Source organism: Calypte anna, chromosome W (genome assembly GCF_003957555.1).
Source record: "Calypte anna isolate BGI_N300 chromosome W, bCalAnn1_v1.p, whole genome shotgun sequence".
Classification (NCBI taxonomy): domain Eukaryota; kingdom Metazoa; phylum Chordata; class Aves; order Apodiformes; family Trochilidae; genus Calypte; species Calypte anna.
In genome coordinates, this window is record NC_044276.1 from 20,356,668 (window position 1) to 20,370,714 (window position 14,047).

The window sequence follows — 14,047 nt, forward strand, 5'->3', positions numbered from 1 at the left end:
CACCCATCCCTGTGATCATTGAGATCTGGTTGTATATATATATAGGTATATATTTGTATATGTCTGCATATTTGTTCCTTATCCTATGTGTTACTGCCCTTGTCCTGTACTAGTAGACCTGTTTCAGTTTTAATTTCCAACTTTTAAGTCTCTCGTCCTTATTCCCCTTTTATCTTCCCTTGGGAGGGTGGAGGGGAGGTAATAGAGAGCAATTCTGTCCTCTGGTTTTTGGTCTGCCAAGACTGCTAAACCATAACAGACACCCAACAGGATATCTGCCTTTTTCACCTTTCCCCTCATCCTTACCCATAAAAATGTGACCTTATCATCAGTATCATCATCAAGCTCTATACAATCAAAACACTCCCTAACATAAAGAGCCACCCCACTGCCACTTCTTCTCTGACTATCCTTTCTTAAGAGCTTATAGCCATATGTTGCACCATTCTAGTCATGAGAGTCGTTCCACCATGTTTTTGTGATGATCACTACATCATAGCTGTCCTGCTGTAGAATGGCTTCTAGTTCCTCCTATTTGTTGCCCATGCCACATGCATTGCTGTCTTGCTTTGGGCCAGGATAGAACTAATCTTCTTTCTTGTAATTTTACTTTCAGCTGAGTCTCTTCTAAGTAGCCGCACTTGCTGAAATTAACAGCAAGTTTCTCAGTCAGTGTCTGCTTCTAGGACTGATAACACTCAATATTTAGAGTTATGACTACAGAATGATATGCAGAACCAAGGTCACTGCTCAGTTATGGGGAACATCTTATGCTCTGGAAAGAGAAAGGGAGTAAAGGGGTCACACCTGCAACCCTCCTTTGGGGAGGAGCAGACCAGATAGGCGACCAACATTGACCAATGAGTATGAGTATTCCATCCCATGCGTGTCATACTCAGTATAAATTTGAGGGATCACAAGGGTCAAGTTCTGCTTTATCCATGGCTGGCATCCTGGAGATTCCATCCGTTTGTCTGCTTTTCATCCCAATCCATGCCCTCCTCAATCTGTGTGTTTCTGCCTCCAGCTCCCAACTGCTGCTGACTCCAGGAGCCCAGTCTGGGACTTTTCCAGGGCCTGCTCTGCAGCTTCACTGGTGATTTGAGTGTCATTGGAGGGAAAAGGGCAAGGAACACGATATTGCTTTTGTGTATATTTGTATATATTTAATAGATTTTCTTTTTTCATCATTACTGTTTCATTAAATCTGTATATTTTAGTTTTCAACTTGTATGTCTCTCTCCCTTATTCTCTCTCCTTTCTCTATCAGGGAGGGGGATTAATAGTGAACATCTGTCATTTGTTTAATTGCCAGCCCACCATTAAACCCTGATAGCAAGGCTGTTTGTTCTGGCATTCTTATGTACTCTTTCACTATAAAATAGGATGCTCTGTACAAATTCCCCAATCAGAGTCTGCACAGTGCATATATAAATCCCACTCTCTAGCTCCAGCTCCATGACATTGTGATTTGATGTATGGAATCACACTTTGTTTGAAAGGACCAACTTTACTAAATGATGCAGATGACTCCATTTTAATTTCCATGACTCTGCCCATTGTGAAATTAAAAAAAGCTCATGTTTTATTTTTAGATTCATATTAGGTAATGATATTACTTTGTCATCTTTCTAGTTTTCAGTGTTCTCCTTGAAATGAGCATACTTACCTACTAAAGCTGCTTCATTTCTAAGCGTGTATGTCAAGGTCTTTGAAATGTTTTCGTTTTGTCAATATTTTAGAATTCAGCATTTTCTGATCACTGTCCATTTTTGCAGTATTTGAATACACAAATATTTATACTCAATAAATGGTGAATCTTTTTAAATATTTTTATCGTTATTAAAGATGTTTTATGACTGAACAGTAAGTCTGTCATTACATATAGTCATGTAAATATAAGCAGATTACATTTAGTGAGGACTGAGGAAATGCATACGTTCACACATCTGTTATATGTGCGCTCTGTTCTTCCAAAGGCTAATTGTCATAGACTGAGGACTATATCGATGGCTGGGAAAAGTTGACACAGAAATATGCCGGTTGGTGCTAAACCAATTTGAAAATATGATCTGTATCTTTAATTGGCATAGACTTCTTATTATTCAGGTAGTCTGCAGATGACACATTGACATTTAAAATGTATGGTCTTATTTTTAACTGCATTATGCTATTTATAAATTTATGCTATTCAAAATTCTTTAGAAGAGGTTCAAGTTGGGCAAGGTTAGTTAAGCCATTTCTGATTTTCCAGAGTATGAAGTCTCACTGCTTCCTCTACAGGCATCCTTTGCATGGTGTTTTGCAAACCACAGTGCTACGTCTTAGCCCATCCTTTTTTTTTCCCAAGAGTGTGCATGTTTCTAATGTTTTATGACCCAAATATTTCACCTCAACATGGAACATTAGACTATCTGAGTTTCTATAGGGAATGAAGTTTGAAAGATATTGAAGTGTGAGAGTACTTTGGTATGAAAAATACTACACAAAATATAGGTTATTACAGGGAAGCATGCTTCAGAAATTTCTCCCCAAATGCTACGTTTCTGTTACTGTGTAAATATTTTTTATTTATAGATCATAATCGTGTGTTACATCACAGACAACAAGGTACTGTATAGTGTGCAGCAGGTCAGCAGAAACCCCACTTTCCTGGTAAGGATGGGAATTAAGTGCCAGGGACCTCACTGCACCTTCCCTTCTGGGGAAGTTGGCTGCTTGGACTCAAGGCCAGCCTTGGTAGTGCAGCTGTCCAGCCTTGCAAGAGGGAGCTCTCTGGAAACCACTGTGAGAAAAAGCTGTGAAAAGTAGGGCCTTTCCTCCTTTGCTTGGGAGCTGCTTTTATGACCAGATCCTTGCCCTTGGTCTCCACAGTAGCTACCCTGCAGCTGTGCCCATGCTTGGCTTTGTGCCTCCCGTGTGAGTCAAGTATCATGTATAACTAAAGAAATCTTAATTCTTTTTCTTTTAGACAAAGTGTTGAAAATTTTTTTCTATCTCTGCCACCTGAAACCATAGTGAATTCATCTTGTACATCTAAGTGGCCTTTTCTTGCTGTTACTTATTTGAAATGAAGAGATGTCCAAATGTCTTATTCAGTACTAGGTACATGGATGTGTCTCAAAAGTTTATACATGCCATACAGCAAAATACTGAAGTGCTTCAGTGTCTTGAGGTAGCCTGTTTACTATGGCAGCTCAGAGGATCCCTGTGGGTCCCTGACCCCTTTCTGAGGATTAACTTGAAACATTTCTGTGTGCTTTACCTCTATATTCTATTAATTTCCCAAAGCCAGTCACGTTTAAGTCAACAAAAATACTTGCACGACTGACTCAATGATAAAGGTGGAACATCTACAAAAGGAACATAAAGCACGGTGTAAGGCTAATTCTATGAAAATTTCAACTTTGTTTTCAAGGGAAATACTAATGATCTTTGCTGGATGCTTTTTATTTTATTATTTTTTTCTGTAGCCAGATATTACTGCATTTCTGTCCGGAGAAGGAAATAGTGGAGAAATGTCAAAGTTTAACGCTGGGACAGTTGGTGTGATTAGTAGGATGCTTGAGGGTAAATATCTCTAAGTGCTTCTTACTAAAAGAAAATCAGTTCTATCCTGACTCAAACCAGGACAAGAAACAAAGTTAACGTCTCATAGACAAATATTTAAGGTGCAAGATAAAATAAAATAACGATTTAAAAAAACCCAGACATAATCCTACAGTATTTAATCACAGATGTCTATTTGTCATGCACTTTTAAAACCAGTATGGAATAAATAATTTGAAAGGATCGTAAGGTCTGAATTTTTAAATTCTTTTACAAAGTAGTGATGCTAAAGTTGGGTTTTTTTTTGTTTTTCATCTACCTAGAAACAAAGTCTTTGTCCTGTTGCTAGAGGAATGCAATGTGTTCGTAGTCATATTCTAGGATCACTATAAGCAAAATACCTTGTGTTATTGAGTATGTGATAGCTGTAAATTAATCTGTCCAGATGAGTCATGTAATCTCTACAAAAAACTGCCAGAACAGTAGATTTCATGAGCTTAATTGAATGCATATAAAAAATAAATTTTGTCTGATACATCAGTACACTTGAGGGCAAATTTCAGGAAGGTCTAAGTCATCAGATCCAGGAACAGGAAGAAAGAGGTAGTCTGTGTAAAATTATCAAACTTGAGAGGCATTATTTCCATCAGAGTTGCCTGTGTGCAGGCAATCGACCTCAGGATGTGTTTCCTGGTGGTAGGAATGAGACCTGCTTCCTGCCAACCTGTAATGGGGACATTTTGGGGAAGTAATTTTCTCCTATTGTAAAAATGCTCCTCATGGATGGAAAACAGAGAAAGGAGACACTACCCAGAAGTGAAGACGGAGTTACTGAATGCCTTTTTTGCTTTGGTCTTCACTGCTAAAGCTAGCCCTCATGAATACCAGGGAAAAGGTCTGGAGAAAGGAAGACTCCCTCAGTAGAGGAGGACCAGGTTAGAGACCACTTAGCCAAACTGGTCATTTATAAATCTGTGGGCCCTGATGGGATGCACCCATGAGGGCTGAGAGACCTGGCAGATGCTATTGCTGGGTCACTCTCCATTATCTCTGAAAGGCCCTGGAAAACAGGAGAGGTACCTCAGGACCGGAGGGAGGCCAATATCATTCCTGTCTTCAAAAAGGGCAAGAAGGATGACCCAGGAAACTACAGACCACTTAGTGTCACTTCTGTCCCTGGAAAGGTGATGGAGCAAATCATTCTGGATGTCATATCGAAGCATGTGAAAGAAAAGAAAGTTATTGGGAGTGCTCAACATGGATTCACCAGGGGTAAAATCATGCTTCACCAATCTGATAGCGTTCTACGATGTCATAATTGGCTGGTTAGGTGAGGGGAGAGCAGCAGATGTAATCTACCTTGACTTCAGCAAGGCTTTTGGCACTATCTCCCATAACATCCTCATTAAGAAACTCAGTAAGTGTGTGTTAGATGAGTGGACAGTGAGGTGGTTGAGCTTGGTTGAGTGAGATCTCAGAGGGTGGTAATCAATAGAGTGGGGTCAAGTTGGAAGCCTGTAGCCAGCAGTGCCTGCCAGGGTTCAGTACTGGGTCTGGTCTTCTTTAACATATTCATTAGTGACTTAGATGAGGGCAGAGTGTACCCTCAGCAAGTTCACTGATGGCACAAAACTGGGAACAGTGGCTGACACACCAGAGGGCTGTGCTGCTATTCAGTGTGACCTGGACAGGCTGGAGAGCTGGGCAGAAAAAAACCTGATGTGGTTCAACAGGAACAAATGTAAGGTCTGTGTCGGAGGGTGCGGGCTTGCGGAGCAAAGAGACGACTCAATATGAGTTAACAACTAAGCTCAATTTTATTAAGCAAAGCATTACATTTATATGGTCTTGGCATCTTTGTGGCTCATGTTGATTGGCTGCGTGTTGCTGTTCACACACCTGTTGTCGCATTGCGATAGGGCACTGCTTATGGTCCTTGTCCTGCTTTGTTGATCGCAGGCATCCTGTTTGCAACTTTTTATCTGCCGTAACTTTCTTCTTCTCAGGGGCTCAGAACTGGTTAAATACAACTGTTTATGTGCTGTCTATGCGATGCTTTCCCATCCAGTAATTCTTCTTTTCTGCTGCCAACTGCCTTATCTTTTGCACATAGCTGATCTTTTAATAACCTTGCAGCTGGGCCTCAAGGCCCTTAGCTCACTCTGGCTAAAGCTAATTAGTCAGGATTGCTCACATGTCCGTTTTCTTCCAAAAACTCCCAACAATTCCCCTGTCGTAGAATGCTCTCGAATGTTCCCGAAAGGTAGGGGGTGTGACCCCTTTGCCGTGCCCAACCCCATGTTTGAGGGGCCAATTAGATAGGCCCATAATCCTGTGCTACCTGCACCAGGGATTCACTGTGCTACAGGTAAACACACCGGGTGTCCAATAAAACATTATGTTGATGTGTGGTGGCGGGGGTGTGGTCACAGAAACACTAAATAAGAAAAAGTTACTGCACAATAAAGTTGAAGCTTGTTTACCAACCATATTGGTTGCATTAGTTTTCCCTCACCATTTTCCAACAAGTGGCGCCCGAAAGGTGAAAAGGCCCTGAACAATCAAAAAGTTTGAAGAGTTTTGAAAAAAGTTTGAAAAGTTCGGAAATCGACAGGCACATGCCGCGGAAGACCGATTTTCGTCAGGGAAGCCTTGTGGAGGACCAAACCGTCGATAAGCAGCAATCACAGTTTGGCAGGTAAAACCACTGAGACCAAATAATCTGGCTGGGAACGGAGGGCAATAAATTCGTCTCGTCACAGGCATAGGGAGGCGAATCGTGCCTGCGCGAAAAACGAATGAGTTTCGTCCGCCGCTGGAGAAGGGCTACCGGTTTTCAGTCATAAAAGTTTCAAAAGACTCGAAAAAAAGCCCGCAAAAGGCTCCTACAAAAAGCTCGCAAAAGGCTCGGATTAAGGCTGCACCAAAATAATAAAGGGATAGTTTAGTACACAAAAAAATGGAGAATGAAGTAGGCCTAGACCTTTTTATTAGCTTCTTAAAGAAACATGCCGTAAAAGACTTATACCTTAAAAAAGACCCGGTGGCGCTTGTAGAATATGCCCGCACATACCAGTCTTTTACTGACCCTGCTAAGTTGTTTGATGAGAAAGAATGGAAAAAAATCGGGGATATTTTATGGCATAAGGTAATAAACGAGGATAAAACAGCTCGTAAGTTAGCGAAACGGTGGCTTACAGTGATTAATTGCTTGCAGCGTTATCAGGCAGAGACAAAAATTGCTGCGGTAGCCACTGTAAACTAAGAAGGCCAGCCGCTACCAGGTTTATATCAGTTAGGGATTGATTAGGATCCGTGCCCCCCCACGGAGGAAAAGATAATTGTACAGCTTGCTCAAAATTCCAGTGAAGTTTCGATGCAACCCGCTGCCCCCCCCCCCACCTCCTTCTGATGTGGCTTGCGACGGCCATCTTGAGCCATGCAGCTCGGGAGGTAGGGACGGGACAGAAGTGACCGCTTCGAGCGCCGGAAGCGAACTGAACCAGAATCCGGAAACGCTATGTCATGGCTTTTCCGGCGGGGACGGTTCCGGGGGCGGCCCCGGCCCTCAGTGGGTGCCGCCTTCGGCTCCGCCCCTACGTCCTGCGTCATCCGACAGGGACGTTCCCGGCCCGCAGCACCCCTCCTCCCCCCCCTCCTCCCCCTCCTCCGACCAGCCGGCTTCCCCCCCCACCGCCGCAAGCAGCCGCTTCTAAGAAACAAAAGCCTGCTGCACGGCTTTGCCGCATCTTAAGGATTAGTTGGTCGCAAATGCATGAGGAGGCTCTTGATAATAAAGATTTTGATTTATCCCCAGTTATAGATACCCTCCCACAAGCCTTCCCGATCATATATACAACAGATAATCGGGAAAATGCGGAAGCGGAGTATCACTCTTTAAATTGGAAATTGCTGAGACAACTAAGAGCCACCGTAAATGAATGCGGGTTGCATGGTGAACCAGTCAAGCAAATGATAAGTTATATCTGGGGGTCAGGATTGTTGCTTCCAGAGGATATAAAGGGAATTATGAGAATGATTATGACTCAATCAGCCTTACTGTTATGGCAAGCCCATTGGCAAACATTATGTCACAGATCTGCAGACATTCCTAGGGAACAAAATGACCCCCTGTATGGGGTACCAGTGAATCAGCTTATGGGTTGTGGACAGTATGCTTATTTTGAGGCACAAGCAAGATTGGGCCCACATAATAAGAGAGTCCATGAGACTTGCGAGGGAAGCTATGAATAAAGTTAAACCACACCAGCTGTTCCATCTTATATGTCAATTAAACAAGGCAGAGATGAGCCGTTCTCACAGTTTGTAGATAAACTCACTGATGCTATTAACCAAGCTTGTGTACCAGAGTACATGAAAGCTGCATTGCTCCATCAGTGTATCTTAGAGAACAGCAACACTCCCACAAAAAAATGTAATTTCCTCTATGCCATCGGAAGCAACAATTGAGGAGATGCTGGAATGGTTAGCTAAAATGCCAATAGGGACGCAGGCAATGTTAACTGAGGCAATACAGGGTGTAGGGAGAGATTTAGTGCAAGCCTTTGCAGCCCTAGCCCCGCTACATCCTACTGACACCAAACAGCTGCAAAGATCAACCAGCAAATGTTTTCGCTGTGGACGCAATGGACACTTTCGAAGCCAGTGTCGTAAATCCAGAGTCTGGTGTCAGCACTGCAATATGGATAGTCATGCCACTGAAGCCTGCAGACACCAGGGAAACGAATCGAGGAACGCGAGAAGCTGCGGCGCAAAGACCCCAACTGTGGCTCTAGTGTGGACCCCTCCAAACAACTCCAATCAGCCACTTCCCTCCAGCAACCAGCCACTTCTCTCCAGCAACCAGCCACTTCCACTTCCCTTCAACGATACCTCCATCCAGCCACTTCCCTCCAACCAGCAACCAGTGGGAGCCTTGGGCTGGACCTGGCAACCGCAGTAGACGTGACTTTTATTGACATCAAGCCCCAAAAGATCCCTACGGGTATCACTGGTCCAGTGAAATATGAGGGAAAACCATGTGGAGCCCTCTTATTAGGACGATCGTCTGCTGGGCTTAAGGGTTTGTTTGTCTTGCCAGGAGTAATAGACAGTGACTATACTGGAGAAATTTGTATTGTGGCTATGACTTGGACACCACATATGGTAATCCCAAAAGGAACTCGAATTGCCCAGTTAGTTCGGACACAGCAACTAACTGATGCAGCAGCTGCCTCTTCGATAGTTCCCCACCGAACAGCAAGGTTTGGCTCTACAGGAGAAATGGCTTTACTATGCCTCCCGATGGGTCAATGCCCCAAAGCACCAATTTTATTATAACATCTACAGGACCAGTGTTGCCTTACAGCGCTACTGGATACAGGAGCAGACGTCACTATTGTGGATGAGCAGCTGTGGCCTCGTCACTGGCCAGCTGCCCCAATAATGTCTGGAGTAGAAGGGGTAGGAGGCGCAGCCCAGGTAAAACGAAGCACACATAAGATTTGTCTCACCGTCGATAATTGCACATGTACTCTATTTGTCACCATCATGCCATTGCCTACAAATGTAGAAGCCCTTGTTGGCCGAGATGTATTAGGTCAGATCAGGGCACGCCTGATAACAAGAGATAGTTTTTATTAGCAGTCACTTCTTGGGCTTTCCCAATCCCGTTGACATGGCTAACATCGCAGCCGGTATGGATTGAGCAGTGGCCGCTAAAACGAGAAAGCCTCATGCAAGCACATGTCCTAGTGCAAGAACAGTTAGAGCAAGGGCACATACGACCATCAACTAGCCCTTGGAATACTCCAATTTTTGTAATTAAAAAGAAGTCTGGCAAATATCGTCTGCTACATGATTTATGTGCAGTTAATTCCCAGATGGAAGCAATGGGAGCTCTTCAGCCCGGAATGCCTAACCCCGCGATGCTTCTAGAGCATTGGCATCTACTTATAGTGGACTTAAAGGACTGCTTTTTTACTACACACATATACCCGCAAGACACAAAGCGATTTGCGTTTACACTCCCAGCCCTTAACAGAGAAGCTCCTGCTTCACTGTTTGAGTGGGTAGTGCTCCTGCAGGGCATGAAAAACAGCCCAACTTTGTGTCAATTGTTTGTAGATGCAGCATTATTGCCGGTGTGACAAGCATGGCCAGATGCATTGATTTATCATTACATGGATGACATCTTGATAGCACAACAGGATCCTTTTACTGAGCATCAAGAGTACTTCTTAGCAGAACAGTTAAGTCAGCAGGGACTCCAAGTGGCACCTGAAAAGATACAACGTACACCACCATGGAAGTACCTAGGATGGCATATCACTGAGTCACAAGTCAGATCACAAAAAGCTGCTCTCCATTTGACTCTGTCCTGGTTTGGGCCAGGATAAAGGTGATTTTCTGTCTTGTACTTTTGCTTTTAGCTAAGTCTCTTGTAAGTAGTTGCACTTGCTGAAATTAACAGCAAGTTTCTCAGACAGTGTCTGCTTCTAGGACTGATAACACTCGATGTTTATAGTTACTGCTAGAGACTGGTATGCAGAGCCAAGGACACTGCTCAGCTCTGAGGAAAACATTTTACCGTCCAGGAGGATAAAGAGGTCCCACCTGAGCCCTCCTTTGGGGAGGAACGGACAAGATAGATGCTAGAATTGACCAAACAGAGTATTCCATCCCATATATGTCATACTCAGTATAAATTTGAGGGATCACGAGGGCCAAGCCATGATTTCCTGTTTCCAGCTTCCGGCTGCCTGCCCTTCCTGCCTTTCCTGCTTCCCTTCCTTCACCCGGCATCCTGGAAGAATTCCATCCGTTCGTCTGCCTGTGGTCCTGATCCGTGCCAGCCCATATCTGTGTGTTCCTGCCTCCAGTTCCCGACTGCTGCCGACTCCAGGAGTCCAGCCTGGACTTTCCCAGGGCTGCCCTGCAGCCTCGGTGGTGACGTGAGAGTTATTGGGGGAAAAGGGAGGAGGAATGTGGTTTCCATTTTCCTGTATATTTGTATATATTTAGTAATTTTTCCTATTTATCATTACTGTTTCATTAAAGTTGTGTAGTTTAGTTTACAACCCATAAGTCTCTCTCCCTTATTCTCTCTCCTTTCTTTATCAAGGAGGAGAGAGAGATTAATAGAGAGCGTCTGTTACTTGGTTTAGTTGCCGGGCCAGTGTTAAACCGTGACAGATTTATTGGCACCCGACGTGGGGCTCGAACCAATTGGCTCGAGTCCAGGCTGGTGAAAGGACTCGAGCACAGACCCTGTGAGGAGAGGCTGAGGGAGCTGGGGCTATTCAGCCTGAAGAAGAGGCAGCTCAGGGGAGACCTCATCGCTCTCTACAACTACCTGAAAGGAGGTTGGAGCCAGGTGGGTGTTGGTCTCTTTTCCCAGAGGACTTTTAACAAGACAAGAGGGCATGGTCTTAAGTTGTGCCAGGGGAAGTTTAGGTTGGATATTAGAAAGAATTTCTTTACAGAGAGGGTGATCAAGCATTGGAATGGGCTGCCCAGGGAAGTAGTGGATTCTCCGTCCCTGGAGATATTTAAAAAGAGACTGGATGTGGTACTTAGTGCCATAGTCTAGCAACCGCAACGGTGGTTCAAGGGTTGGACTCGATGAACTCTGAGGTCCCTTCCAACCCAGCCAATTCTGTTATTCTGTAAATTTTGACTAATTTGCCTGAATAATTTGAATTCCAACTCCAGTGGAAGAATGGCTTTGCTGAGCTGGAATCAGACCTTGTTCTTTGGAAATTTCACAGGGTTGGAGATTAAACCAATCATGCCGTACCTTTGGTATTTAGGGTATGCGATCTGTCTTTTCGCATCTGGAAGTGCTGTTACTATGTGGGTCTTTTTTCGTAAGAGCTGCTTAAGAACCATCGTTGCAATATGGCCCTCAATAATGATGTATATCATGGTGCATGGTGCAGTAGTTTTTCATACAGAGATAAAAAACTTGGTTGGTAATTACACTCCCAGTTTTAATTTGGGAAATTATACCATTCCATCGTATTTTGGGCTGACTCCACCAGATTTTAGTAGCAATAGCATTTCATTTCTCAATCTTCTGGTGGGTGTTGTTAATTTCTCTCATATATTGGTGAGGAGTAACACAAAAACCACAGTAATGAGATTGAGCATGCCTTTTCAGAGGCCAAGAGTTGCTGTTCGGAGAGTGAGAGCTGCTCCTCGTACAGAGAGCACCCCCACTCCTGCCTCCCCAGCCACTTCTCGCCCCCCCTCACGCAAGGGCACAACTCAGATAAGGCCGGCCAGCATTTCCAGTGTTTCTGCTACAGCTGCAGTTGCTGTCTCTACCCCCACAGACACTGCTGCTGCTCAGAAAGCAAGTCCTGCTGCTGCTACTGCTGCAGACACCACAGCCTCTCCCCCTCAGCCCACACAGCTACTTTTTGACCTCGAACTAGCAAAGGAACTTTGATAACAAACTCATACAGCTGCCGTTTATCTATTGGCAAAGAAAACTGTCCAGTGTGGAATCCATTGTCTGATGTGTAGAAGATGTATGTGTTGTCTAATTCTCCATTCACTTCCAGTTTCTTCACTACTTTCTCTATCAGGCCATCTACTGACAGCAGAGTTTGCCACCTTTTTCTATAAGCATCATCAAGAAACTGTATTGAAGAGTTAGTCATTGGAGTCTTTGCTTGTCTGATTAACCAGTGCTTGTTCTTTCCATGAATATTAAAATTGCTGTTTCTTGGTGCACTGACATTCTGAAAGCTCTTTGTGTACTGTGGGGCAGCTGTCTAAGGGGAGTGTGGTGCTGGGGTTGAGATCATCATAAAGAAAGGTTCGAAATTTGATTTATACTCCAAGAAGTCCAATGACATGTTGGCCAGTACATTTGTCAGGTAATCTACACTGTAGTTCTCACCATGTCTCCGTGCTTTGCCATTTACTGAGAGAGTGTAGTTGTAGTACTTTGAATTTTTCTCCAAAGCGTACCAAAAACTCCATCCAGGTGGGACATGACCTACACCCCCTGCATCCTTTGCTCCATACTCATTCAAATACTCTCCAGCAAAAAATGTTTGATAACCACACATAGATTTGAGAAGAGCTGGGAAGGTGTAGGGTTCTTGAATCTTCTGCCATAACTTGCTGCTACAGTTTCCTTCCAGAGTGTTATTGACAACATGATGATTATGTGGGTATTTTCCTGTTAAAATGATGGCTTGACTGGGACAGCAAAGTGCACTGGGAACGTACACGTTCAGGAAGGTTTTTCCCGTCTGCGCAATCAGAGCATTCGTCTTCTTCAGGGGGGTCATGCCGCCCAGGCAGACGTCCTGATCATCGGTGAGGATGAGCACCACGTTGGGCCTCCGCGCCTGCTGGGCTTCCCCTGCTGGGCTCAGCACCAGCAGCACGGCCAGCGCCAGCCCGCGGGCCACCGCGGCGGAGAACATGGCGCAGCAGCGGGGACGGACGGGCAGGCAGGCGGGCGGGCAGAGGGAGCCAGTGCAGCCGAACCCCGCGACGCTCAGCGAGACGGCGGAGAGCAGAGCCCCGACGAGCGGCGCTCACACCCGCCCCGCCCCCGGCATATGACCCGGGACAGCGGCAGGGGGAAGGAGGAGGTGGGAGGGCGGTGTCACATGACCACAAAAAGGGAAGTGTCAAGTCAGACCACAAAAAGCTGCTCTCCATTTGACTCTTAAGACCTTGCATGATGTACAACGATTTTTAGGTGACATTCAATGGTTGCGCCCTGTGGTCAGTATAACAAATGATCAACTAGAACTGTTACGACTGCTTCTTAAAGGCACCGATCCTGCCTCCCCCGTCACCCTTTTGACAGCTCAACAACAGGCCATAACTGAAATTGGCCTGATAATTTCTCAGTGCTCCATGGATCGCCGTGACGTGAACTTACCCATAGACTTAACCATTCTTACGGGTAAGCAACATTTACTTGGAGCTCTCATGCAGTCCAAAAAGAAAAAGGGGGAGACTGGGTCTGATGATACTTGTGTGTTAGAATGAATCCTTGGACCACTACAGCCAAAAACTACAATCCAGACAAAGATTGAGGTATTGGCTCTTCTAATTTGTAAAGGCCGAACCTGTATTATACAAATTACTGGAGATGAACCCAGCACAATTTATCTCCCAATGAAACAAGGAGAGTTGGACTGGTATTTGCAGCACTTTCCAGCCCTACAGTCAAGCCTCCTAGAAGCTGTGCAAACCATTGATCTTTCCCCATTGCGGTCTACAGTGTTAAAGTGGATGTCCTTGCATGAATGGATTCCTGTTCCAAAACAATCTGAGGAACCCTTTCAAGATGCATTAACAGTCTTTACCGATGCAGGAAAACGCTCACGACAAGCTGCCGTGACTTGGCAAGGCAAAGAGCAACGGTGCCATGAACTCCTGTCCGCACAAGAGGATGATACCCTACAGACTCTAGAGTTGGAAGCCACGTTTACGCCTTCTCACGCTGGATGAATGTACATCTCAA

The 14,047-nt window shown here is 44.7% G+C and overlaps 1 protein-coding gene across 1 annotated transcript; it reads right to left on the reverse strand.

Annotated features, from left to right (window-relative positions):
• Positions 1-9,230: 9,230 nt before the first annotated feature.
• Positions 9,231-13,136, reverse strand: LOC115600130 (N-acetylglucosamine-6-sulfatase-like). The gene is given in 2 exon segments (XM_030468354.1): positions 9,231-9,266; positions 11,970-13,136. Coding segments are annotated over 2 exon segments (1,059 nt in total). The 5' UTR covers positions 12,993-13,136.
• Between the last annotated feature and the right edge of the window lie 911 nt (positions 13,137-14,047).